General features: G+C 44.0%; 1 protein-coding gene across 7 annotated transcripts in view; it reads right to left on the bottom strand.

Annotated features, from left to right (window-relative positions):
- EPHA5 (EPH receptor A5) overlaps positions 1-26,092 on the bottom strand; it is a 193,477-nt gene that overhangs the window by 8,512 nt on the left and 158,873 nt on the right. For all 7 annotated transcript variants that reach the window (XR_007777503.1, XM_030239514.2, XM_050973941.1 and 4 more), the window contains 8 exons: positions 19,630-19,697; positions 18,132-18,257; positions 16,941-17,126; positions 13,341-13,402; positions 12,364-12,573; positions 10,432-10,581; positions 5,740-5,933; positions 2,549-2,704 (listed from right to left, as the gene is read on the bottom strand). Coding sequence is in view for 6 of the 7 variants with exons in the window: in XM_030239514.2 (XP_030095374.1) it covers positions 2,549-2,704; positions 5,740-5,933; positions 10,432-10,581; positions 12,364-12,573; positions 13,341-13,402; positions 16,941-17,126; positions 18,132-18,257; positions 19,630-19,697 (1,152 nt within the window). In the remaining variant the exon portion in view is untranslated. The remainder of the gene's footprint in view (positions 1-2,548; positions 2,705-5,739; positions 5,934-10,431; positions 10,582-12,363; positions 12,574-13,340; positions 13,403-16,940; positions 17,127-18,131; positions 18,258-19,629; positions 19,698-26,092) is intronic.

Raw genomic sequence — 26,092 nt, 5'->3', positions numbered from 1 at the left:
TCCACAGGTTTTCCAAAAATAGACCTGAATGGGATCAAGTCTTTTTGCCAAGCCACCTCAGCAATGCAAAGGTGTGTGGGCTGACAAAGAAGAACCAAGCAGGCATCTCTGCAAGAATCTCTGTCCACAGGCAGCTGGGGCAGGGAGGGGGAAGTTATGTGCTGACATGGATAACTACCTGGAATAGGCTTCAATCTTTTTTTCAGCTTCAACTGAGATGGAAGATGGATCCATGAAATGCCTCCTTCCAGTGAAAACAAAAAAAAACAAATCCAAAAGCTCCCCCAGGCTGCCAGGCATCAGCTCCTTTGCACTGCTCTTCTGCTCTAAAAGCCCAGAAGAAAGCTCAAGCTGAGCAGCTCAGACATGTTGTCTCCACTGGGAGCAGTGGGATGACATTTGTGCCAAAGAGGACATCCTGGGACCTGGTGAGGGGGCCTTTGAGGAGGTTTGCAGCTGGTGAGAGTCAGAGCATCTCTGGCAGCTATAATCTTATTTAAAGCCTTTCAAACCAACTCGCCTTTCTGGCTAGAACTGAGAAGGTAATGGGTTTCTTGGTTCATTGCCAATCAGCAAAAACATTTTAAAGCACATTTTGCATCACCTGAAAAGATTTTGGGGGACATTTTTGAAATTTCTGGAATACTAAAGAGTAAATACAGGGAAATAGTTAAATTTTAAAGTCAAATTAAGGATCTTACTTCATAATCTGAAATGCTGCACATTAGGAATTTGAAGGTTAGGAATACTTTTGTCAGCAGCACAGCATGCTAAGACAGTGTAGGTGGGATAGTAAGATTGCTTAAAGTTACACAAGTAAGTAAACTTCTAATTGGCTGTTGAAAACACCCACAAATTTGGGTTTCAAGTCAACATTTTCTGTCACCCAAACAAAAGCATTTTACTTCTGAGCATTTCATGTAGAGCTCTTGATACTGCAAAAAAATTCTAAAGAGGAACAAGGTAGAAGCCTAATTTTCTTCTTTGACATGACTAGTTAAGCCAAACAGCAATAAATCTGCGATGGATTTTAGACAACCTGCATTTTCTACCAGAAGTTGCTCTGGTTATCAGATTGGGGTGGTACTGTGGAGGGGAATGCTCCTTTTCTCATAAATTACTGCTTCATCCTATCCCACTTCTTCCCACTCAGAGTCTGGCTAGCTATTTCTGCTATGTGGGCTCTGACCATGGATGCCCTCTTCCTTGGTCCATGTTTGTAGATCATCAGTCTGAGCTGTGGAGTCCTCAAAAGCCCAAGTAAAGTGACACATAATTGCAGGATAAGACTGGGAAACAACATGTAAGGGTCTCAGGAGCTGAAAAGAGGATCCAGGTAAGAATCCATGCACCCTGATTTCCCAGACAGTCGCTGGAGAGGGCTTCATCCCTAGCTCAGGGTTTTCATATGAATGGCTGAAAAAAGACTGGATGAGTCCAGGTGTAAGGGGCAAATATTGATGGTATGAGTGGAGCAAATAAAATCAGAGTGAGAGCAGATGGGCTCCTGCACTCCCTCTGTGTATGTAATGGAAAAGTGAACTCCATGGAGATGTCACTGACCTGCCTCACACTCCTGTGCTGAACGGTGAGCTCCACAGCAAGCCCTGTGGCAGACAGGAGGAAATGCTGCAGCTCTGTGGGGTAGGGGGATTTTTCTTGGTTCATTCTTAATCCTCAGAAGCAATTCTGTATGTGCAGTGGCATCTGCATGTGGTCAGAGGAGACACAACCTTCTCCAAAGCAGCAGAGTACAGTTCTTCCCATTCTGCCTTAATGCCTGCAGTAAGCTAAGCTCGAATTAACCCAGCTAGAAAGGCAGGCTTGGAGGGGAGCACAGGCAGCAGGAGGAAAGTACTGACACAATTACACAAGCAAGGCAGGCAATTAAAGGTGCAGCATAGCAAATTAGCAGCCCTGAGGCATTTACCAAGTCCTTTGAAGGCTGTTGCCTCAACTGCAGTCACACCCACGTGCAAAAGCCACGGGCACATTCAGAAGAAAGGCTCTCGTTCAGGAAGCCTGTCCTCTAGAGCTGTGGGCTGCTGATGCTCTTGCACTGGCATCAGCTCTTACCTACTTCTGTTTATGCTGAGTACCATTTCCACACCTTACTGGGCTTCACTGTTCACTTGCTTATATCCAGATCAGCCGTGAAACCAGCTCATCTGCTGTGAAGCCAGGCTGTCTCAGCAGGGACCTACACATTTACTGGCAGGGTAGAGGGTTTATTTTGTTGGTAATCCCAAATAATCAACTGCTAGCGTGTCAAGAGGATGGCCTGGCAATTACAGAAACTCATGCATTAATTTCTGTGAGTAAAGGAGACAAAATACTGGCTGCCAATGTAGGAATTGTAAATTTTGATCTTGCCTGCACTTGTTATCAATAGAGATGCTGTAAGGGAAACTGCTGACTGCAAACACAGGATAACACTTTCCCTTTCTGCAGCCTCATCCTTACATATTCTTGGATGATTTGTCTTTCTCCTCCCTCCTCCCGTTGCAATTCCAAGAAATGAGGTGAAAATGATCTGGACACTACTCACTCTAGGGTCACCTGAGCCACTGCATCCATTGAACTGTATCCATTCTCCATGAAGATCTCTGTGTATCGGCCCATTTTGATGGCTTCCAGCCACTCACCCACGGACCTGTAGGCACCACTCCCGACTGGACTGTGCTCCACCAACAGATTTGACACTCTAAAGGTATACAAAAACAAAGAGCAAACAGAATCAGTATTGATAGATACACAACATGAGTCAAGTTGCTTGCATATTTTTATAGTAAAGATGATCCTTTTGCTCCATTTTCAGTGGTTGCTGCAGCCTAAATCCTCCTAGCAGGCTTGACATGCAATGTATCAAACACAGCACTTCACCTGCAACCTCACCCATTCTTGAGTTAGCTCTTGCCATTTCCAGTCCTCACCACAAGCAGAAAGAGGAGGAGAGGAGTGGCATCCACCCCAGTTACCTCCTGGCCACAAGTAGGCTCCCCAGTCACTCCTAATTCAAAGTCTTTGCTTTGATGACTCCTGCTTTGCTCTCTTCCTCCACCTTTAAAGCTCATAATTAACTTAAGACAGCGCAGAGCCTGGAATTTGAAACCCAAATTACATTTCCCGGCAGTGGCCATCAATGGCAGGCAGCTGTTCACAGTCCAGGGAGCATTAAACAGTCCAGGGGCTGCTCCTGCAGAGTCACTGGGAGGGGGGTTTGGGATGCAGACAGCATCCAACGAGCCTGCAGAGAGCAGCAATGCTCCAGCCACGCTCCAGCCCTGCAAACAGAGGCACACTCCTGCTCCCACACCCTCACTCCAGAGCCTGCCAGGCAATTGCTCCCTGCTCAGCTATGCCACGCACGGAAGAAGCAATTCAGGCAAATAATAATCCTTCACCACAGCTGGAGCACTGACAAAGTACCTGGCACAAGCAGGGTCCACCACCCCACTAATGATGTGCAGAGAGCAAAGAGGGCTTGTCCAAGGTCAGCCAGGAAAGAAACCAGATCTGCTCCCTGCTTTGTAAAAGGGGACACACAGATAACACAAGCCCTGCGCAAAGATTTTTACCCACAGGTAAAAAAAAAAACATTTTCCAGGTCAGCTTCTGATGGTGGCTATTACACTTAAAAGACTTTCAACTGGAAGGAGAGCTGGGGTATTATATTATTATAGCACTTCAGGAATCTTCTTGTATTTTATGAGCACATTAGTATTATTTGTTTATTTAATAGCAATGCTGAAGGGTCTAATAAAATGTGAATACTTGCAGTACCAAGAACATAATGGCTTCCCATAACATTTTATACACATGAGAAATTCAAAACTCCTAAGTAATCATAATGAGAAGTGGATATTCATCACTAATGTCAGGAGGTACCTAGTGATATCATAGCACACGCTGTAATGTAGAGAGTGACTTCCTCCCTTATTTGCATTAATGAGAATTTCCATAAAGAACACATTACATACATAAAAAAAATCCTTTACAGCTGCTCTATATTGAAATTATGATTCATTTGGAATTACTATGGTCTGGGCACGGCAATCTATGAGAATAGAAACACAGACCCAAAGCCTGACTGTTCAGGTGCTTCATCCATATCAAAAATATCCACAGCAGCTCTGAAAAGGAGAGGTTTGGAATTGCATGGACCATTCATGGAATAAAACATCAGCAAAGTGCTCAGCAGCTCAAGGAAATGGTTTCCTGCCTATTTTCCTCATCTGGCATAACAGTTTGGTATAAAAGAGTGCAGGAAACACCATGTAACAGGCCTGGAAAATAACTGTTCTGAGTTGAAAATAAAAGAGAAATCTCACATATTTTATGCTGTCATAAACCTTTTCCTGCAGGTTTGCTGGCACTGATGTTACATCTAATTGCTAATAAGAATAATTTCTTCTTCAGATGGTAAATGGTACATGTAAAATAGCCTGAGGAACCAGGTCTAGCTTGTATTTAAAAATTAACAGAAATTTCAGGTTCTTCTCTTTCAGTGCACAAAATACCATGCACAGGGACATGCCACCAGAGGGATGCCCAGCTGCAGCAGGGGACATGTGCCACATGCAGCTATGCAAGGCTCACTTGAAGGTGTGGGGACAAAAGACTACAAGCTCACAGCAGTCTATCTCTTTTGGCCCATACCACCAGTCTAACCTAATCTTATCTCCCTCATTCCTGTTTAAAGAAAACAACATATCTTTTTTGTTCCTCCTCTGAGGATAAACTTTCCTGAGGGGCCTTTTCCATGGTTAATCTGGGGAACTCCACTGCTATCAGTGAAACAGCAATAATATACATATATACATACACACACACATATATACACATACATACATACATACATACATACATACATACATACATACATACATACATACATACATACATATATATATATACACACACACACACACACACACATATATATATTTATATATATAAAACTTCCTTATGACCTTGCAAGGGTCTGCATGATTAGCAACACTGATGGCTCAGAAGTAAATGTGTGCTTACAGTGAAAATAGAAAAAGCCTCTCCAATTTAGCTCTTTCTCCCCAAGTGCAGCTTTATTTCTTGATTGTGTTTACCTTACTTGTAGCTGTGTAGCTATTCAGATTCGTGTTTAAATACAAACTGGCTGTTCTATTCACTTCATGTGGTTTTAGCAAAGGGTTTGTGTACAGTATTTTGGTAACCAGAGACCTGCTCTTCCAATTACCACAACTCTCATGACTTGTACTGGTGGATAGCATGCCTGGGAATAGTTGTGGAAGGATGTACCTGGACATCCATAAGCTTTGCACATCCTCAGTTTCCCCAAGAGGCACTTTTCATTTGTATTACCAAGATAAAGTCAACAGGCAGATAATTGGAGCGGTATTTACTATCTAGCTCGTGCACTCAAGTCTTGCCTTCTCTAACCTTGCAGTAGAGCACAGGTAGTTTTGTCACAGACAAAGTACTGCTGAAACTCCTGTTTCTGAAAGACAGACCACAGTAATTTTCTTTGTGGTAGCAGCACTGCTTTTGGAGTGAGTGAATTGCTCACTTGGCTGCAACAGAAAGAGTTGATACGAGTCAACTCCCCTGGACATAACAAAGCTGAAGGAACATTCCCCCAAGAACACACTCAGGCTAAATAACCAGAGGGAATCCAACCCTAGGGGTGGGTATTCAGACGAGGAGCTTGCTCTGAGAAATGGCTCTGGGCTGAGTCTGTACCTGCTTGATGCATTAACCAACGTCTTCAGGCTGCTGGGGTTACGGATGAGCTTGTCCAACATGCTGACAATTTCGTCAAACTTGGGCCGGCTGTTGCGGTCCTTCTGCCAGCAGTCGAGCATTAGCTGGTAGAGAGCAGCAGGGCAGTCCATGGGACTTGGCAGGCGATAGCCTTCCTCCACGGCCTTTATCACCTACAGGACACAAAACACAAGGCTTTTCTTCCCCTCATCTTTTGCCCAAATGCAAGCTGACTTCAACAAAGAACTTTGGGATCAGCGATGCGCTCACAAAACATCCTGCCACCCCCCAGCTCAGCACACAAGAGGCAAATTCGGTAAGCCCCTCTGTCTTTCATATTTTCCATGGGATGTGCTGAATAACTTTATTTTTAGTCATTGCAAAATGAATCTAGATAGCCAAAGCATGGATGCAGCTGGGGGGTCAGATTGCCTGGTTGCACTTGTTCAGAGCTCAGTTGTGCTCTCTGTGTTATATACCAGGAAACTCCTGGAGCCTGTGCTAAATCCATGAAAAAGAGCCTACAGGGCTTTCTGGCATCTTCTTGGAGTGGAGTGATTTTGTTTATTCAGATGTTGGCTTCTCTTTAAATGAAAAGGCATGTGCTAGACCACAAATTTGTATTACAGTAATAAAAGTCTGACTGTATTTCAAAAGAGACTTTGAATGCTAATTGATGGATGGATTCAAGGCAGAGGCAGAACAACCATCTCATATATCATTCAATACTGTCTGGGTCTAGTAGTTTCTTAGTGTGGCCACATTTCTGCCAGGAATTTAAAATGTCAGCCCAAGAGTATGTAAATTAAAACCAGGGGAGTTGTTGCACTGATTTCAAATACAAACCATCTATGGTTTTATATCTAAAACAAGTGATATGCATGTGTGTTGCCTGCCTCTTGAAAGGCAGAAATGAATAAATGAGGGCAGAATTGAAGAAGGCAACTTGTTTTCCCCAGTTTGGGGAAGATCTGTGGCAAGGCTTTAAGCCCAGCAGTTCCCATTTTGAGCCATTACAATTTTCAGGAGAATGCAGCTCGTGTTTCAAGCCATAAGGCTCTGTGTCTGTGTCAAGGGAGTCATGGCAGCCCATCTTCACACCCTCCACTCCTGAGATTCCTTGATGAAAAGGAAGCAGGTATTTGCTATGACCACATGAAAACCACATGTGCTTCACTGTCCACTCCAAAGACTACCTTAAATGCCATTCACTTATTTCACAATTTGAAAACATCCTGTGTTGAAAAAGAAGGCTCTGTGATTAGCATGGAAGTTGTTGACTTGGTCTTTAGTGGCTAGATGAGTAGTACATGGTGAGCTGTGTCAGGCTAGCACTGCATTTCAGAAGGCTTCAAAATTCAGAATAGATTGTTTTCAAATTGTCCTGCATCACAGAGCTTTATTAAGTGTAAGAGTTGCAGGAATGAGCCAGGATGACTGAGCAGCAGTAGTGGGAACCTCAAACTCTCTGAGGATGCACATAGCAGAGAAGCAGTTAGGTGAGGCTTCACCATCTCCTCCAAGGGTAAAAAGCACAGCAGAAATCTGGGCGACAACATGTGCAGTCCTTCTGTGCCCAGCTGAGATTTCACCTTTCGGTGGAGCATCACTCTCCACCCAACCTACACTTGCAAGGACATCTCTTCTATGGCCTGGCTGTTGCTCCCAGCTCCACCACATTGTGCTCTTTATACTCTCTGCTCTTCACACCATGCTTTTCAGCTGGTCCCTGATGCCAAATTTGCAGCTGCCTATAAAGAAAAAGCTTCAGTGTGGCACAGCCATGAGAATGTTATTTGCTGTGTCCATGTCTGTATTTATAACAACAATGGGTCATCCTCCAACTGTAGCAGAAAGAAAATAGCAGCAAGACAGGGAGCAGACCATCTGGCACCAGATCAGAATATCTGAACTCTATCTGCAGTGGGGTTATGCATGCTGGATATTCCTGGCAGTAACATCACAATCAATAGCGTTAACTCAATTTACAGGATGTCATCCGTCCTGGTGATACAAAAATGATATCAAAATGCTGCAAGTAGCTAGGATGCTAAAATACATCCTTGCATCTGAAGGTGCCTTCAGGCCTCTCGCAATAAGAGGAGCAAAAAAACCCTAAACAACAAAGACTGAGTCACTTGCAGCCACCACAGTGATTAGAAAATAAGACAATGGGACATTTGCTGTTCCATTCATTGGTGTCCTTACTGCTTTGTAGGACTTGAAGGTTTAGAATTTGCACCTAAGGAGGCACTTTTGTCTCTCTTCCTCTTCTGGACAAGCACTAGTCAGACTGGGGTGACTGAGCTGGATGTTTAGGAGAGGACTATTTGGGATAGTCTATTCCAGTAAACCAAAGCAACAGTTAGTGGTGTTTTCATAGATTCACCAGTCTGAGCACCAAAAATCAACCACCATGATTATTTGGCTTATCAACCTGTACAACACAGGCCACAACATTCCTCTCAATAATTCCTGCATCAAAGCCTTATCTTCTTGTCAAGCCAAAGCATATTTTTAGAGGGCCATCCAGAAACAGGCATGACTTTAAAATGTGATTTGTAGCCTTAAAACATTTTCTGCCCTATTGCACTTCATCTCCTTTAAAGCAAGCCATCTGTAACAGGGTGAGAATAATTTTGCTCATCATCAGCTGTGCTTGAAAATGATGTGCTTTAATTACAAGCCATACAACAAGAAACTCTTGTGCAACAGAGTCCAAAATTTATGTGACCCCTTTTTTCTCTGCACAAAAGCCAATGCTGTATCAAACACCACTGACTCTTCTGTCAACACAAGCAGAGGAGGAAAGAAGAGGAGGCCTTCAGGAGCTGAAGAAGGAAGAATTGCACGAGGAATATGCCACAGCACTGAATTAAGTCCCTATGCCACCACCATCCAGGTGCACAAAGGGCAGAGGCAAGTATCAGAGAGGTTACACAAGCAAAGCCTAAGCAGGAGCTGATGCTCATAAACATCTCAGCAGTCTTTTGTTTTCTGCTTTCACTCCAGACAAGTCTGTGCCCCCCAGAACGTGGAGGCATTTGGGCTTTTTGGAACAGTTCTGTAAAGTGTGGATGCTCAGAGTGCTATGATTCAGACAAGGGACTCCCCTGGCCACAGACCATTACCTCACTGGCACCAGCCTCAATCTTAGCCTGGCATTTACTGAACAACATCTGTGCTATGCCAGTACATCAGCATTAAAGATAGTTACAGTGCTCAGTGTGAACGAGAAAACTTGGCTCTCAACTGCTGCATTCTCTGCACAGACTGTGGAAGCAAGTCCCTGTACTTGATTAAGATAAATCCCTGTGTAGGTACATGCTGCTTTACTGAACTTCCTGCAAATGTGACAGCCTCAGCAGTGCAGGAGCAGTGGGGCATTCATGCCAAACAGTGTGTTCAGGTCCCTGGCAAAGAAGCATGGCGTGACCATCTCAAAGGTACCGCTCCTTTCCACGCCTGGACTCAAACTGAGACGAGACAGCAGCTCAGTGTGACAGGTAGTAACATCCACTGATGGCAAAGGCTTGCTAACAAAACTCAGGGAGAGCTGAATGCTCAGCCAGAGCCCTTGCTGCCAGTGAAATGGAAGAAAATTGCTGGAACAGGAACACTGCCCAAAAAAGCAGAAAGGATGAAACACCAAGTATTGTGCCCAGAGGAAACCCATCCAGCAGCAGGATCTCCACAGGTAGCAGGGCTGCCCCACATGAGCTGCTGGTGAATCTGACCTCATGACTAGCTGGCATTCTCAGAGACCTTTGCAAATCATAGTTCTCAGAGATGTGAAGAGGAAGGAGGGACCTAGAAAATCTGGCTACCCCAGGCTTAAATTTTTTTAGCCTTTGACAAGGATAGATGTTGATGGTGAGCTCAGGGTAGAATGCAGCCCTGCAGTAGGATCAAGAGATCCTTACCCAGGCTGGGATTGGAGCTGCAGTCAGGTGGGAGAGAGTATTCCCAGGCATCTCACTGTTTGGAGATGCTTCAGAGGGTGGCCTCAAGGTCAGAGACTCAAGGGGGCACTGGAACCCGGAGCAAGGGGACAGGACACTTTACAGTGTCTCATTCATTTGTACAGTACTCAAAGGGTACTGTACAAATGAATGAGAGCTTGTACAAGCACAGACTTAGAAGATGTTCACAATGGGAGCAAAACTATTCTCTTGAGATCAGCAATGCAAGAATGACCAAGACTCTTGGAACTCTGTGGACTGCTGTTGGTAGATCAAACCACCCAGCTTTTCTGCAGGGAAACAAAGCCCTCACCATGACTCTCTTGAGTTTCTGCTTTACGTGGCTGCAGGGGTTTGAACACACAACTGAAATGCTGCCAGTTTATCAGCATCTATCCCCTGGCAGGCCTTTGTCATTAAGCAGAGAAGGGACAGGCTCCAGCTCTAACATCATTAGTGAAGCTTCAGCGGGCTGCTGGGGGAAGCAGGCGTGCCTCTGTGCAGACACATTTCCCTCTGCACACAGCCTGTTCTGGGTTGCTGTAAAAAAACCAGCATCAAAGGGGAGGATCATTTCTGTCTGGCATGGGGCAGCAAAGCCATTCTTAGAGCAGCTCTCCTCCTCCAGTCCCCATTCTGCCTCTCTGACAGCAGAATGAGTGCTGCGCCCTCCAAGTCCCATCACACAGCAGCTCTGGCACGTGCTTACGTCTTGGTTTGTCATTTCCCAGTAGGGCCTCTCGCCGTAGGACATCACCTCCCACATCACGATGCCGTAGCTCCAGACGTCGCTGGCAGATGTGAATTTGCGGAAGGCGATCGCTTCAGGTGCTGTCCATCGAATGGGGATCTTCCCTCCCTAAATGGAAAAGAAATGGAGAAAAATCCCAAAAAATAGATTGCAGAGGAGGGCAGAGAATACTCGAAAAAAGTCGAAACAGCTCTTCTCAGAGCACCAAGGGATGTTATTTTCTCTCTGGAAAGAGACATCGAATTTTAAAGTAAATCTGTTTGACAGCATGGGGCCCCTTTCCACATTATCTCAGCCCATAAGCATTTGTAGGCTGCCTACTAATTGGCTGTCCTGAAGGTTTGTTGTTTGAATGTTGTTTGAATGCTGGGACATGTATGGGATCAACATCTCAATTATGTTGCACGGGTTGGTAAGGGAATACAGTTCCTCCATTTCTGAGAGCGAGCGGGGGAGGAACAGACAGTTCTGAGGCTGAGGAAGACTTTGATCTAACGAGGGCTTCATGCAAATTGCTGCGGAAGTAATTCCCTTTTTTTATTTTTTCTTTCCTTTTTATTTTAATGCAGTCCTGGTCCTGCAGAGAGATCTGTGTAGCAGGCACAGAAATCTGTGTGCGCAAAGACCAGCCAGCTTAGCCTCTGCTGTGGGACTCAAAATGATGCCACAGCTGTCAAATGTGCTTTGCTGTTTCCTTTTCTCCTTTCTATCATTTTAGAAATCAAAATTCAGATCAGCTCTGAGAAGGGAAAGGGGAGGGAAAGGAGAGCCTGGATTAAGGAATACTTTTCTCATTGGGTTTAAAGAGCTGCCTCTCTTGATTTATATATAAAAATATTTTGCTGTGAAGTGCCTTCCCCTACGTGTTGAGCTAAATCTTGGAAGGTCTCCCTGAATGCCTCCTAACAGTGTTTGTTATTGGAAAAAGACAGGACTTGGAACACATTTTCAAAGCAACTTTTTAAAAGTCTCTTCTTCCCATAATTACTTATTCACAAGCTCAGCAGCACATGCCTTAAGTGAAGGGCCAGATTCTCAGCAGTGCCAATTAGCACATGGCAGCACATGGGAGCCACAGCAGGGCTGGCCAAGAGCCCTTCAGCCTGCAGGGAAGTGCCAGTCCAGCTGTGCACTGAGTCCCATCACGGGGCCATGACTGACAAAAGCTGAAAGGCCTTTCCAAAATGTCCACAGGAACAGGGAACGTGACAGGGAACAGCTCCCACCACCCTCAAAACAATACCCTTGGAAAAACACAGTACTAAGACATTCCCAAGGAGTGCCAATCACTGCCATTAATATTGGAGGCTCTCTCCAAGTCTGTGCTGTTGAAGCTGGGTCTTGCCAGTGCCATATGGGCGGGGCAGGGCCAGAGCACTGAGGTTGGAAAAGCTCTTTCTTGGATTGGGAGAAATTACTCTCAACCAGGTAATGCTGAGGGCAATGTGCATTATTTACAGTGGGCATTCATGACACAATTAATAATGTTTTGAAAGGGTCAAATTGTTCAGAAGACCATGACTTAACAGCACAGGATGGGTGCCTGAGCAAAGCAATTGCTCTTTCTTCCCTTTGGTATTCACCAAAGAGGACAGAGGAGAGCTTGGAAGCATGGCAACTTTGCAAAGTTTGCTACTTGACTCGTGTCCCCTACTTAAACTTCAGAGGTATTAGTTAAACTCTGTGTTATTTGGCCACCCCAACTATAAATTAAAGGCATTTGCAAAATCAATCTGGTGACAATTAACTGTTATCACCTGATCTAACCCTCTTGCACAGTTTGGAGGCTGTGGATTTGTAGAAATTCTTTGCTAGAGAGCCTGAACACCAAAATGTGGCAAGAAATAAGTTTCTCTTGAGCTCAATCAGTTTGGCATCCCCATAACTGACCCTGGTTGTGTACGCTGCTTCAGGGTCATCTTCTAGGACTCTGGAGAGGCCGAAGTCTGACACCTTGCAGACCAAGTTGCTGTTGATCAGGATGTTCCTGGCAGCCAGATCTCTGTGCACATAACCCATGTCAGACAGGTACTTCATTCCGGAGGCGATGCCTCGCAGCATCCCGACCAGCTGGATGACGGTGAACTGCCCATCATTCTTCTGCAAAAGTAAAGAGACTTTTGATGAGTTGAGAGCCTCTGCACCCTCAGCATTGTGCGTGTCAGAATAAAAATGCAAAGGCAAGTCTCCAAGGAAGGAATCCAGGAAAATTAATAATTCATTACTCTCATGCTCTGACCATGAAGCTTTTCTAGGTTTCACTGTTTAGATTAAGATCTCTAGAGACAAAGCTAAGGAAATGTAGTTCTTTTAACTTGAGATCAAGGAATGAGCTGCATCTACTGGTGACTGATAGAAGACTATGACTGGAGCAAACACATGTGTATAAGGGCACCAGGCTGGGCTCTTAGTCAGGCAACTGAATGGCACCAAGTTGCATGCAAGTCCTACCTGTAGGGGTTCATGAACACTTGAGGGGGTAGAGGCTCTTCCCCATGTTGCCACACTGCATTTCTAACCACTTCCTTCACTCTCCCTTCTCCAGCTCTTACATTTCATGGAAAAGCTCTGACAAGTCTGGGGTTTGCAGTATGGGTCTGCCCCTGAACCACATCACATTTTGCAGGCTAAGTTAGTACCTTCCACTGCCTTTTAAGATAAATGTAATATCCTCCAATTTATTCTTACCTGTTTCTATCATTGCATGCCCCAGGTCTTTCATGATGCTGTGTAAATGCAGATCAAAGAGACAACTGAGCTACCCTTGCCTCCAGACAGCACCAACACCCTTTTCATTGATATTAACCATCTACAAAGATCCCAAAACAAGTCCCCAGGTCCCCCTGGAAAAAGGATCTAAGTAATACCTTTAAAAATGTATCCAGAGAGCCATTCTCCATGTATTCAGTCACTATCATTACTGGTTTGCCTAGAATAAAGAAGTGCATGAGTTTGTTAGGACTTTATCTAAAAAACATGAGCAATAAACCAGTCTATTAATGGTGTCTCTGCATCTGGATATACAGCCATGCAACAGTAAATCTACCCCAAGACACTGCTGTCCCAGCAGGATGACAAGAGTTGTTCCCAGAATATATGGAGAAGTAGGGGAATTAAGGAGGAGGGGATTAAAAACTAATACCATATTATGGGTGGGGAACCAAGCCCTAGACTGCTTAGAGGGTGATTGAGAAGGACGTTGCAAGCTGAACCCAGGCAGCTTTGTTCTTGTCTCCACCAACAAGCTGAAAGCTTGCAGAGGCCAAACTGCACACAGCAAAGTCTTTGGAGCCTTCCCTCAAGCTTCAACACCCTGAAGGAACAACAGGGGCCCAACAAGAGCAACAAGGATGATCTGAAGCTTGGGCTTGGTAGCCACCAAAACTGAGACTAGGAAAGGATGGGATTGCATTCCTTGTAATTCAAGTAATTCCATGTGACTACCCTCGTAAACACATCTGGAAGTAAGAGAAGGAATATTTACACTGCAGAACAAAAGCTCATTAAGTGTGGAATGAGTGCAAGTGGAAATCAAAGTAAAAGTTCTTAACAAAAGACCTGGTGTCCTATTGTTGACAGGAATAATAATGTTTTTCCAAATCTGTTTGATTAATTTTCATGCCCGAGTCATTTTAATGGTAATTATATATAGTTTTTGCTCAGTTTTTAAATCTAATTTCTCGCTAGCTTGCCACAATGGTGTAGCAATAATTAATGTGGTGTGCTCCAGCCCTTGTAAATTCAATGAAATCTTATAAGAACATGTAAATTATTTTTTATTTAAATCAATTTCCATTAGCTAGCACAAAGCACAGACAAAAGAGAAGCTGTCAGTTATTTGTAAAGTGCATTACAAATGTCTTTTGTAGAAATGATCAATGAGAGCTGCCATGTGTCATAACATGCACATGAAGGTAAATACTAAAAATCAGCGCATGTCCTACCCTTTAGATAGATCTTAATTTTCCCATTTTTGATTTCCTTAACTATTTTGCCTAATTTACTGCTTAATTATGTACATAACAAAGGTAATTGTGAACTTGTCAATCAAAATACTCATTGCTGTGCAAACATTACCTTTGCAGCCCGAAGAACCTGTGCTGCTTCCATTCTTTTACGTTACTCTCACAGCTGCTGCCCAAGCTTGAAACTCACCCAAAACATTACTTTTGGTATGAGAAATGCACCTTGGTGCCATGAAAAATATTGCTGAATCCCAAATAAAAGATGGGCCCCACCTTTAAGGATGCAGGCCATCTGTCTATGCACAGAATGGGCTGAACGTAGGAGGGAGGAGAGATCTCAGGGGCCATTGCTATTGGATAGCAAACATGTCAGTGGCTTTGCAGGGAAGTAAACTCCAGGGATATCTCAAATGTTAATGTTTTGTTTTGATTTTACAAGCTAAACACCCAACTGTAGCATGGGGTCCCTTATCTTGGACACTTCAAGGCAGCGTTGCAGTGAGAATGGTGCCTTGTTATGCCACCACCCTGGGGGACCTCCTCCAGACTCCTGCCTTTGGATGCCATCAGAGAAAAAAACCTGTAAGATTTCTGGCACTTATGTTTCATTATCTGACTGCTGCAGGCTGGCAGCAATCATGGAATAAATTAACCCCATCTCCAAGAGCGGGGTAATAAGGACACAAACAGATAACTTTCAACAAAGTAAATTAAAAGTAAACAACAGCCCTTCCAAAAGCTGGGCTGATTCTCTGTGTCACTAGGGCTTCCTCCTGCTGCCATTACATGGTCATAAAATATATGTGGATGGCACTCATGTCAGTGGTGTGCACATTGCATCAGTGCAACCAAGTGGGATGCAAAAGAAAACTGTCACTACCTTTGTAAAGCAGAAAAAGCAAAGGGTTTGTCTGCAAGAGGACAATGAACATGATTAGTCCAAATTAACTAAGGTGTGCATTTGAACTATATTAGTTAAATACAATTATTTTCTCATTCAGAATTAAAAATTGCCTAATTCAATTTAACCTAATTTACTTCCAAGGTAAATCATGATGCAGCAAAGACATCTTACCCTAAAGATCTGATTCTACAAAAGGCCCATGACTGAGATACTGAAGGGTAAAAGAAGTTAAATACTTAGAGATTCATGAAAATTGCTTTGGTCCATGTAAAAAAAAAAGAGAAAACCTATGAGGATGCTACAGATGTCTGCTGGAAAAAAATTTTGAGTGCAGTAAACAAATATTTACTGAGCTAATGAGAAGCTCTGGGTGCATACTGAATCCAAACTCCAGTTGCTCCAAGTCCAATTTAGAAGCAGGGCTCCCTGTGTTTCCACAGCTTTCGGAGCAGACAACCACTTTATATAAAGGCAGCTTGCTAGGGAGGCACATTCTCACTAAAAGTGGAATTTCTAACCACCCCCTGAGGGCCCAGCAGCCAGAAGGACTCAGGCCAATGCCAGTAGAAGCTTTCATTGATGTATAATCATCACTTGCTCCTTACCCAATATTCCACATTCCTGCAGGGCTAGAAATTGGAGCTCTTACACAGGTTGTCCCCAAGAGATTTTGGTATTTATTAAAATTTTGGGAGAAATCCATTTTGGTTATTTTTTTCGTAAAAGTTTCAGGAAATTCAATTTCAAAGAAAAATGCAAGAAAAGGCTGTTGATTACAAAACAGCATTGATTTTGTGGAGATTACAAGGAGAAACAGCTGGAGCCTCTGTACCTTCTCCAATGCAGCTCTGAAAAAGAACTATGTTGGAGATGCTTCCTCTGAGGAATGACAAATGGTACAGAGAGCAGCACATGGCCCTGAATGCCACCATCTGAACAGCAGCAGCTAGGCAAGATCTGACACTGCCAAACGTAAAGGCAAGAGGGGAGACAGCCATTCACACCTGTGAGGCTGGTGCTTCTGCACTTAGAACACGTCTTAAAATAAAGAAGCAGTTATTTATTTTAGAATTTAAAAATAGTTAACAAAATAATCCCTGATGCCAATAATGTAGATCCTCCAAGGCTCTAAAATGAATGAGTAACAACCACTCTACACATTTTCCACGGGCTCAGCACAGCACAAACAGCCTTGTGCTGAGCACATTTGGATGTGCTATCCCTTTCTCTGTCCTTATCTTTAGTGCCTACTGTAATCTGGAGAAGAACTGGGCTGGAAAATTTACAGAAGGCTGTTTTGCTAACTGAGCAGTCAGACCTCAGTAACTCTCAATCCCTCCCATATGCCAGCACCATGAGCAACTACTATCAGGGGCATCTCCAGCAGATCCCAGAAGGAGCTGCTTTAATTGTGGTTTTATACATTTCTGACATCTTCACCTACAGTCCCATTCTTCCTCTCTGCTTCTGGGAAGGAAAACTTTTTTTTGAGAAATGATGAGGAGTGCATTCAGAACAGGCATCACCTTAAGTCTTTCTCCCTTAACTCTCCCAAAGCCAGAGCCCACAGTGAGCAGCCCACAGCAAGTAGTACCTACTTTTTGTGACAACACCTTCCAGGTGGATGATGTTGGGGTGGTCAAACTGCCCCATGATGCTTGCTTCTCCCAAGAAATCTCTTCTCTGTTTCTCTGTGTAGCCCACCTTCAGGGTTTTGATAGCCACTGCAAACTCACGCTTTCCCTGCAGCTTCAGCCTCCCACTGCAGACTTCCCCAAATTCACCTGCAGAAGAAGATGAGGAACAGGATCACACCACATCCAGGGAACACATGATGTGCCTGTGTCTACAGGATGCAGCACAGCCTTGCCTGATGGAAAGCACTAAGGGGTGCCCTGCATTCACGGATATGGACTGCTGAACATGGCACCACAGGCCAAGTAATTCATAAGCACAAGAAAACTTTGAGTAAAAATGCAATTTTCCTATATTTAAAGAGATATGCTTTTTCTCATTTACTACTTTGGTCTACTGTATGAAAAAGTCCTGTCATATCTTATACCACTGTCCTGTGTGGATAGCTGTAAAACTCAAACCACTTGCTTCTTAACCTTCCTTTGGTAAGTTACATAGATGGAAAGCTGTCAGCCTTTCACAGTAACATTTATTTTTATAGAGTTTTAAGATTTTTATAAACTCTTTACAATTTTATTACTACCTTTCCCAAAAAGTAGCCTAAATGGATTCTTTTCTGGTGAACACTAAATTACATCCAAACCCACAATTTCAGAGGATAGAAAATACTCCTAAGGTTGGTTGGAAGTGTAAACAAACAGCTTTACTGGAAACAAAATGGGAGTTTCTTCTTCTAACCAAGGAAGTTTAAAGCTTTGGACTTTAACTTGTGTTTTTTTAATGTCCCAGGTAAGCTCTTATTTTTAATTTTTGCTTCAAGACTGACCTTAATGTTGGGGGATAAAAGGGTTCAAATGGTAAAAAGAATGAGAAACTTAAGTGACTCTTTCCCTTAGCATCCATTGAAATAGCTCAGCTGACCATTCGTGATCATTTTCTGGACCATTTTCTGAAATTTTCTGAATTTTCAATTCAGCTCCTGAATTTCACAACCGCAGACAGCGACAGGTTTGTCCCAAAATTCAGCTGGAATATGCTCATCTTCACTTGCAGGGTACCTAACAGTTCATATATTTCACAGCCCTTCCCAAATCTCTTATGCTAAGAAAGCCAACCCTTCATGTTGCAAAGGGTCATGAAATGCATCTCCATACCAGCTCCAATAACTCTTTCAATGGTTATGCATGAAGCTTCAATTTCCTTAGCAAACTCGTGGACAGCTTGATTAGGGTCCTCGTAGGTGTGGGGGTCAACATAGGTCCTCACTCCAGGCAGCTTAACTGCAAACACAAATTAAGCACATTTAATGGCATACAACAGCACGGAAAATGGGCATTACACATCCTGTCCCTGGCACTCTGCTCTGCTGGAAATTTATTTCTATGGTGAAAATGAGTATCGTTCTTGAAAAATGACATTTAGTTTATACGTGACATATGTACAACTCCGGCATATTTAGAAAAGCACAACAGTGCTCAGCTGGAATGATGTGCAGCTAAAAATCCCTTTTGGTGCTGTGTAATGGGTTGGTCCAGTGTCTGGCAGAAAAGAATTCCTTTCTGGAACTAGAGAGGGTACACCAGGAGGAAAAGTACAAATAGTAAAATGTTACAGGAGCAACTTGCAAAGCAAGCTGGATGGATGGGGGTTGATGGAGAGCTGAAATAAATTATGCCCAACCAGTCACACATCAGCTAATCAATCGCCCACCTTATTTCAGATGGAGTTACTGAGATTTAAAAGAACTGCATATTTGCAGAACAAAGCCTGTGGGTTGTATCAGTATGAATATAATCAATAGCGGGCTTTTTCTCCAGGACTTGAGAGGGGAAAAAGTATTTTCATTATCCATATTATAAGTTTGTTTTGACAATCATTAAGGCTACTCACATGAAGAATTGCTCATCAGTCTAATGAGACAGCTACATTACACTGTGGCTCTTAATTGATTTGCTTCCTGCTGCCTTCATTACATAGCACTAATGGAAATTTGACTTTCACTCACAATGTGTTTGCCTTTTCCACCCCAAAAGGCACCTCACTGTTACCCATCCCCAGATCCCACAGCTCTTGATGAAGGAAGGACTGATAGCAACCACGAGATTTACTTTCTGGCATCACTGCAGAGGGCTTTTCTATACAAGGGCATTAACACAACATTTCTGAAAGCTTCCTAGGTGCAGAAATAGGTGTTATTCCTCACACCTCTGCAGAGGCATCCAAGCTGAAGAGCCGCAGTGGGCTTGGTCCTCACAGCTGCCTGGGGTGAAGCAAAGGTTTCAAACAGGTATTTTGGACTGATGCATCCAGACCACAAAATTGTTGGACTGTTATGTGCTGAGCAGAAGAAATTAATAACATCTTGGTTCACACAGCAAAGACAGAGGAACAAACCAAACTGGCTCACTAGAATGATCTGGTGCAAACATACAGGTGTGAATAGCTCAGCACATATGAGGACTGTTTGAATCTTCAGTTCTCTGTGGGGCTTGCAGCAGGGGTAGGGGGGAACTTCTCACAAACAATTCTTTCTTTTGTGAATTACCACCAAAAGCAGATTTTTTTTTTTTTCTTCAGAAAACCACCTCTTAGTTGAATTTCTCATTACCACAGAAAGCCACTACCACATATATATGTTTGCTCTTTACTCACTGTGGCCATTATGAAAATGCATCTTTTCTTCTTCTGGATCTTGCTTAGCCTTGCTATAGCCACATCGCCTGGGGAAAAAAAAAACAAAACAAACCACAACAGAAGAGTATTTTTGTCTCTGGTATGGCAGAACTCCATTCTCTACTTTGAATCATACAATGCACAAAAACCCAGAGCAGTGACAAACCCAACCTCTCTGGTGGCTCTATTGCTGCTGTCCCAATTTTAGCTCATCAACTGGTTGCAATTTCCCTAACGGGATTCAGGGCTCAAGGCCCTTGGATTTTCAATTGGACTTGTGTTTCCAAATCCCACAGATGCTTCTGAAAAATTCCACTCTACCTGGCATTTAATGCAGCTATTTTTAAGAAGAAAAGAAAGCGGGAACAGGGAGGACAATGAAAGGGGAATGGGATGAAACATTAGAATTGCAGAAACAAAATCTCCTGGACCGCAGAGCTTTTGCAGGCACTGTGTTGTATGTCTTGCATGCTCCCCTTCATCCACTGCGCATTTGGACAGAACTTTAAATTATGGTATTTAGAAAATGGCCTTGTGTAAACATTAACATCTTATATACATGCAAAACAATGGCTTAAAACAAAGCAAAACCAAACCTGTTGCCTCACTGCCTTCAGGTGTCTCCTACATATTGTTGGCTCTGCACAGCATTTCATGCACATAGGGAGCTGCCATTCATGGGATCCCCTCTGCCCAGCAGAAAAAAGATGGAAGAAGGCAAGCTGCCTGACCTATCCTGCTCCCCGCTTAGTGCCAGACAGTGCAAGGATAGTGCTGAATATTACCATGGAGTCGCAACTACAGTTGTATGGAAGTTGCATCTCCCCCAGGGAATCTCCTTTTAGCTTTTGGTTGCTCTTCCCTGACTCTTCATTCTCCTCATTGGTTTTCTAGGTGATAGTTTTGTATTAGCATTAACTGTCTGCTTTGGTGGCACTTCTGAGATCTGCTTCACTTAGACAACCACATGGAAGCCCCAGGACAATTGCAGTGGCAAGAAAAATTGCTACACACACACACACACACACACACACACACACACACACACACACACGCACATTTAAAAATACAGGATGAGGTATGCAGGATACACAAATATATGCCTGTCTTTCCTGATAACATAACTGGAAACGAGAACTGGATCATCCTACAGAAAACTGTATGAACATGAAACTGAAGGACACTGCTTGGTAGAATAAAAAGCCTGGAACAGACACCTGCGAGCCAGCCAGCATGCAGTGGAATCACTAGCTGGCACACCTCAAAGAAAGCCTCAGACCACTAAGAAGCCACTTAAAGCTGAGAAACGTCTTTTCCATCGCTTCTGTGATTTTTGGGTTAGGGGCATGTGAGCACTCCAGCATCACTCACAGCAAGGAGGAGCATATGATTAGCAGGAACAAAACTGCAATTAGGAGGAGGCAGTAACAGGCATCTGCATGAAACATGCCCTCAGCACCAAGTCCTGTTACAGGGAACTGCTGTCTGCCCAGATGCAAGGGGCCAAGCAGCCTTTGGCTATAGGATTCTGGCACTGTGTTTGTGAAATGATCACAATTACAGACAAAAGCCCGGACACAATGAGACCCCAACACTGAGCTGGACTCAGCAGAGCTGGAGGCTGGACAGTTGAGGAGGGGAAAAGCAGTATGAGCTTCTGGGGCTATTCCTGCAAAGAGGAAGCTTACCTTGGGGACAAAGGAGACCTGTGCTACAGGGAGAGGAAGGAAAAAGAGATTGCAAAGGTTGTGCAAGCACGGGGGAATGGATCAAGAAGCCAAGGGAAGGCTGGCAGGCAGTCTGGGGATGCAGGCAGGGAGATAAAGAGGTTGCACTTGATAAACAGCCAGGCTATACATGCAGGGCATGATTTCAGCAGCAGCAACCAAGCTAAGATCATAACACTTTGAATGCAAGCCCACAAGAACAGCACCGAGGTGCCCAGAGACGTGGCTCAGCTATCTGCATGTCTGTGCTCGTTGCCTTGCTCTAAAAGCAGCAGTGCCATTTCCTGAGATGGGATCCTGCATAATTAACTCAAAACCTAAGCACTAGGTGTACATGGAGACCCTGGGAGTAAGGGCCATTTCAAAGCACATTCTGGTGTTCACAAACCCTTGGAGACAATGGATTCTTCTTCTTCTTCATCATATGACCTCCCCTTTAACTAAAGAGAGAGATGAGTCTCAGTATCAAGTCTCACTTCTGGCAACCCCAATTTTTTCTGCTGCAAGTTGCCAAAGTTACATCAGCTTTCTGCAGAACTAATTTTTCTGGATGGAGGCATATGATTCAGTTTGCCTTTTAAAAACAGACAAATAATTCATCCTTCTACCAAAAGCATGTATCCAATACTACTTCTCTTCTGTCTTTTGGAGCAAATGTCCTTATCTCTTCCTCAGGTTTGGAGCACTTTGCCTGTAAAAATGCTTTTCTAACATCATCCTTTCTATGATGATGACCTACATCTCCTGATTCCTTGACCATAAATATGGGAGACAGAGTGACGCCATCCCCTGCCTAGAGTGATCCAAGCACACCTTGCTGCAGAACAGTCCATGTTTTACTGCTCAGGGATGCACTCCCAGGGCCAGTGCAAACCAGTTGGCTGCAGCTGGCCCCTTCTCTGGAGCTGGGTAACACATTCAGCAGCACATCACATTAGCATACAAAATCAGGCTCTGGGACGCCTGAAGCATCGTTAAAACAAGCCTTGACAAGACACATCAAAGTGAAATGGCAGCTAGTGGACTGTGACTGTCAAGCAACAGTTGGGTGTCACTAATAAAGCTGGCTGCAAAACCTGCCAGACCTTGTGCCCTTCACACACTTTCTCAAACTACCCAGGGTCCATGCTGACTGGGGCCAAACTGCGCTTCTTCTATTCTTGACCTTCAGATGCTTTAAATAACACACACAAGCAGTTTTTTCTTCTTTCTTCCCCAAACAAATCCGATAAAAATCTGTAATTTTGAGTTAACAGTCTGGAGTCACTCTGTGAATCTTACAGAGTGAGATTCAAAGTATCTAAATATTTTGAATATTAGGCAGATCAAAGTTCCTAAATATTGTGGCTTTGCAATATATTTTGGGCAAAAAAAAGCTCTCAAATGTTTGTGAAATAATCCATTTCTGCATGTGCATTTGCTCTTAATATTTATTGGCAAATCTGTGAGTCAAAAGCTCTGATGGAAGACTCATTCTCTACTTTATTATCACTGTACAAGCCATAGATTTCCTATATCTTTTCTGTATCACACACAGCAAAAGCATAAAGATCCTGACACTCACTTCATCTCCCACTGAGCTGGAGACGCTCAACCAAAGACTTAACGTAATTCAGCAGCACACCTGAATCTCAATTAATTTACTCCTGTTGTGGGTTTGTCCCATTTTCCCTACGTGGAAAGCAGATTCCTTCCTTGCACAGCTCTGTGTTTTTCAATAAAAGTATCAGAGGTAAAAAGAAAAGTGAGACTTTAAATATTCTTAAGGCATCATGTCTTATTTAAAAACTACTTGCAGATTGGCAGGCAGCTCGTAAAATATTTATGGAGCAGATTATAAAAGTGAAGTTATAAAATGATCCCTATATAGGTTTATAAAATATAAAATGGACAGGTAGAAAGATGAACAATCCAGCTGGGAAACCGATGCCCACTACCTTGCATGACAGAAGGCAATTCACAGAGAAAAATCCTTCACAAAGTGACGCAGAAAGATGTTTGCTCTCCCTGGACTGATGGAGATTCTTTTGTTTCTGCCCTGTGCTTCAGGATACCTTGCTGGATTGTGTGTGGCCCTTTGGCCACTCGAGGCATTGCCCTGAAAACCACAGAATGCCCAAGGGAAAGAGTTTTCATCTCCCTAGCTAGGGCCACCATTCTGGTCACAGCCCAGGCAAGACACAACCAGGGGACTGTGAACCTGGACCTTGGATGTCAAGCCCTAGGTGGTGATGTGAAAAAATCCTGACATACTTTTTTTACAGGCATAGGCCAAGGCATTTCAGCACACAGCCAAGGAATAACTGGAAATGCAGGTGGGGACAGCATTGAGACATCCCTGATGAGGAAAGGGACTTCACCTTGCCAGGTGCAGTCAGTACCATCGAACAGGTTGTGCCCTGAAGCAGCATGCAATCCCTCATCCCAGTCTTGCAGAGACTTACACATGTATTTAATCTCTCAAATATGAGATAAACGAAGCATAGGCACTTCTCTGAAACAGAGACAAAACACTTTTTTTTTCAGGGGTGAGACCTTCACTCAGAAGCATGTCTTTTACAGTAAATCAACTTAGAGGAATGCTTCCAACCCATCTCAAGCTGTCACTTTACAGGAGGTTTGCAAGGACTGCAAGGTTATTGTTTACAAGGGGTTAGTGCTTATTTCAGACTATTTGTTCCAAGATGTTAAAGCAATAGAGCTGCATACGTGTTGCAGTGCAGGATCGTGTTCCATGCAGAGGAACAAACAAACATGGATCTCTCCATCTGGCCAAGATCCTGTCGCCTCAGCTCATGTGTGGAGACAATAACTTGTTCAGTGAATAGCTTTATCCTTGATAAACAACGCTGATACTGAGAGCCAGAGGCAGAAGACTACCACTAGTGATGTTAGTCTGTATTCAGCATTTGCCTCTGCTGCTTGCAATCCTAGGATAAATTCAGTATCAAAAAACCAGGGAATACTCAAGGGACTGGTGTAAACTGAACAGCTTCTATATTGGAAGTTGCTTTCCATTTTTCTGGTCACTTTCCTCTTGCACAAGATCAAAAGAGCAGTAGAAGGTCTGCTGATGACAAGCCAAGACCTTTAGCTCAGTTCAGGAGATACAGGAGATGGCTGGCCTGAGAGGAACGGAGCAGATTCCCTTCCAAAGGGCTGCAGGCTCACAAGCTTCTCAGCTGCTTTCCCAGCACTTCTGTCCCCCTCTACACGTGTGTGACCCTGTATTTGACCTCTGATTAACTTGGATGCCTTACAAAGGAAGTTTCACAAATCCAGCAGTGGTATTTTTAGCCTTTAGTCCTTCCCTGCCTTTGAGCTGAATGACTCCCTGCTTTCCTAAACCACCGCCAGAACAATTAAAAATAATTTAAACAAGATACCGTTTTCCTCTCTTGCAGGAAGTTACCTCTGAAGTGATTTCCATAAATCTCTCTAAAGAGGTTGTCATGCCTTTCCATAGCACAGCCAATGGCATCCGTGCCTTGAAGTAACTTCTCCCATTTCCCCCTCCCAGCCTGCTGCCACATTAGTCTCCCTGCACCTTGGGAGGAAACTTGCAGAGGGTATTTTCCAGGTCAGCCAAGTTTTCCTTGTGCGTCTCTCTTCTTCATAGCCATCCAGTCCAGTCCTGGTCTTCTCTGAGAACTGTTTTCCATTGCTGTCATCCTCCATCTGGCGGCCTTGCTTGAGGACATTTGAAGCATGCCTTGCAGCGAAGGACTGCCTCGTGCACTGGTACCACAGGCATGACAGACAGTAGAAGTACCGCAAGGTTTTCTTTCAGAGCAATCGTTGCCAAAACAGTGGTCCACATACCAGAATAACTTTTTACGGGGCGCACACTTTGAGCTGAGCATTCTTGCTTGCCTAATCTGCTCTTAAGCACTGAAAACCAAGTAAAAAAATGCTCCACTAGGGAGAAAAACCACAACCAAAACCCAAACTCCTTCTCTATCAAAACAAAAAACACAGCACCAGAAGAACCAAAAATGGTCCACTTTAGTGACTGCTGTGCCCCACAGCAAGGAACTGCACCATGACCCAGCTACCGCCATGCAAAGCCTCAGCATCCCCCAGAAAGCACAGCAGAAGAGTTCCACACCTCTCACCAGCTATGCTGAGAAAACTTCCCAGTTTTGATGTCTCAGAAATTCTGTGGTCTCAAGCGGCTATCTGATGGGGTGGTGATTACATGCATCTCTCAGGAGGCTTAGGAAGATCTCTGCTCACGCAAATATTACAGTTGATTCTTCTTTGGGAAACAACTCAACTTGCATCCAGTCAAACCAACAGAAATTTAAATCACCCCTCCTTTGAGCAGTTAGAAAAAGGGGAGTAGAAGAGAGCAGAAGGGGGTGAGGCAGCCCAGATGGTGGCAGAACAGGACAGCATGCAGCACGGACACGCACCTCAGGACACCCACAGGGATATGCCCACTGCTGCTGGAGCACATCGGGGCCAAGCAGCACCACGTCATTGCCGTGTATGTCATACACTGCCCTCTATGTCCATGACATACACTCCATTCCACTGACATGCACGTCACATGCCACCAAATAAACACTTTCCTGCTCCCGTCTACCCCCCCGCCTCCTCTGGGAGAACATTTCCTCCCCCCAGCCCCTCTGGATGACAAGAAGCAGGACTCGATGGGTGTCCCACATCCATGGTGTTTATCAGACACCTGCTGCAGTGTCTGGACTGATCAT

This window comes from Serinus canaria, chromosome 4 (assembly GCF_022539315.1).
Source record: "Serinus canaria isolate serCan28SL12 chromosome 4, serCan2020, whole genome shotgun sequence".
NCBI classification, from domain to species: Eukaryota; Metazoa; Chordata; class Aves; order Passeriformes; family Fringillidae; genus Serinus; species Serinus canaria.
The sequence above is the reverse complement of the archived record's forward strand: the minus strand, read 5'-3'. Positions and strand labels throughout refer to the sequence as shown.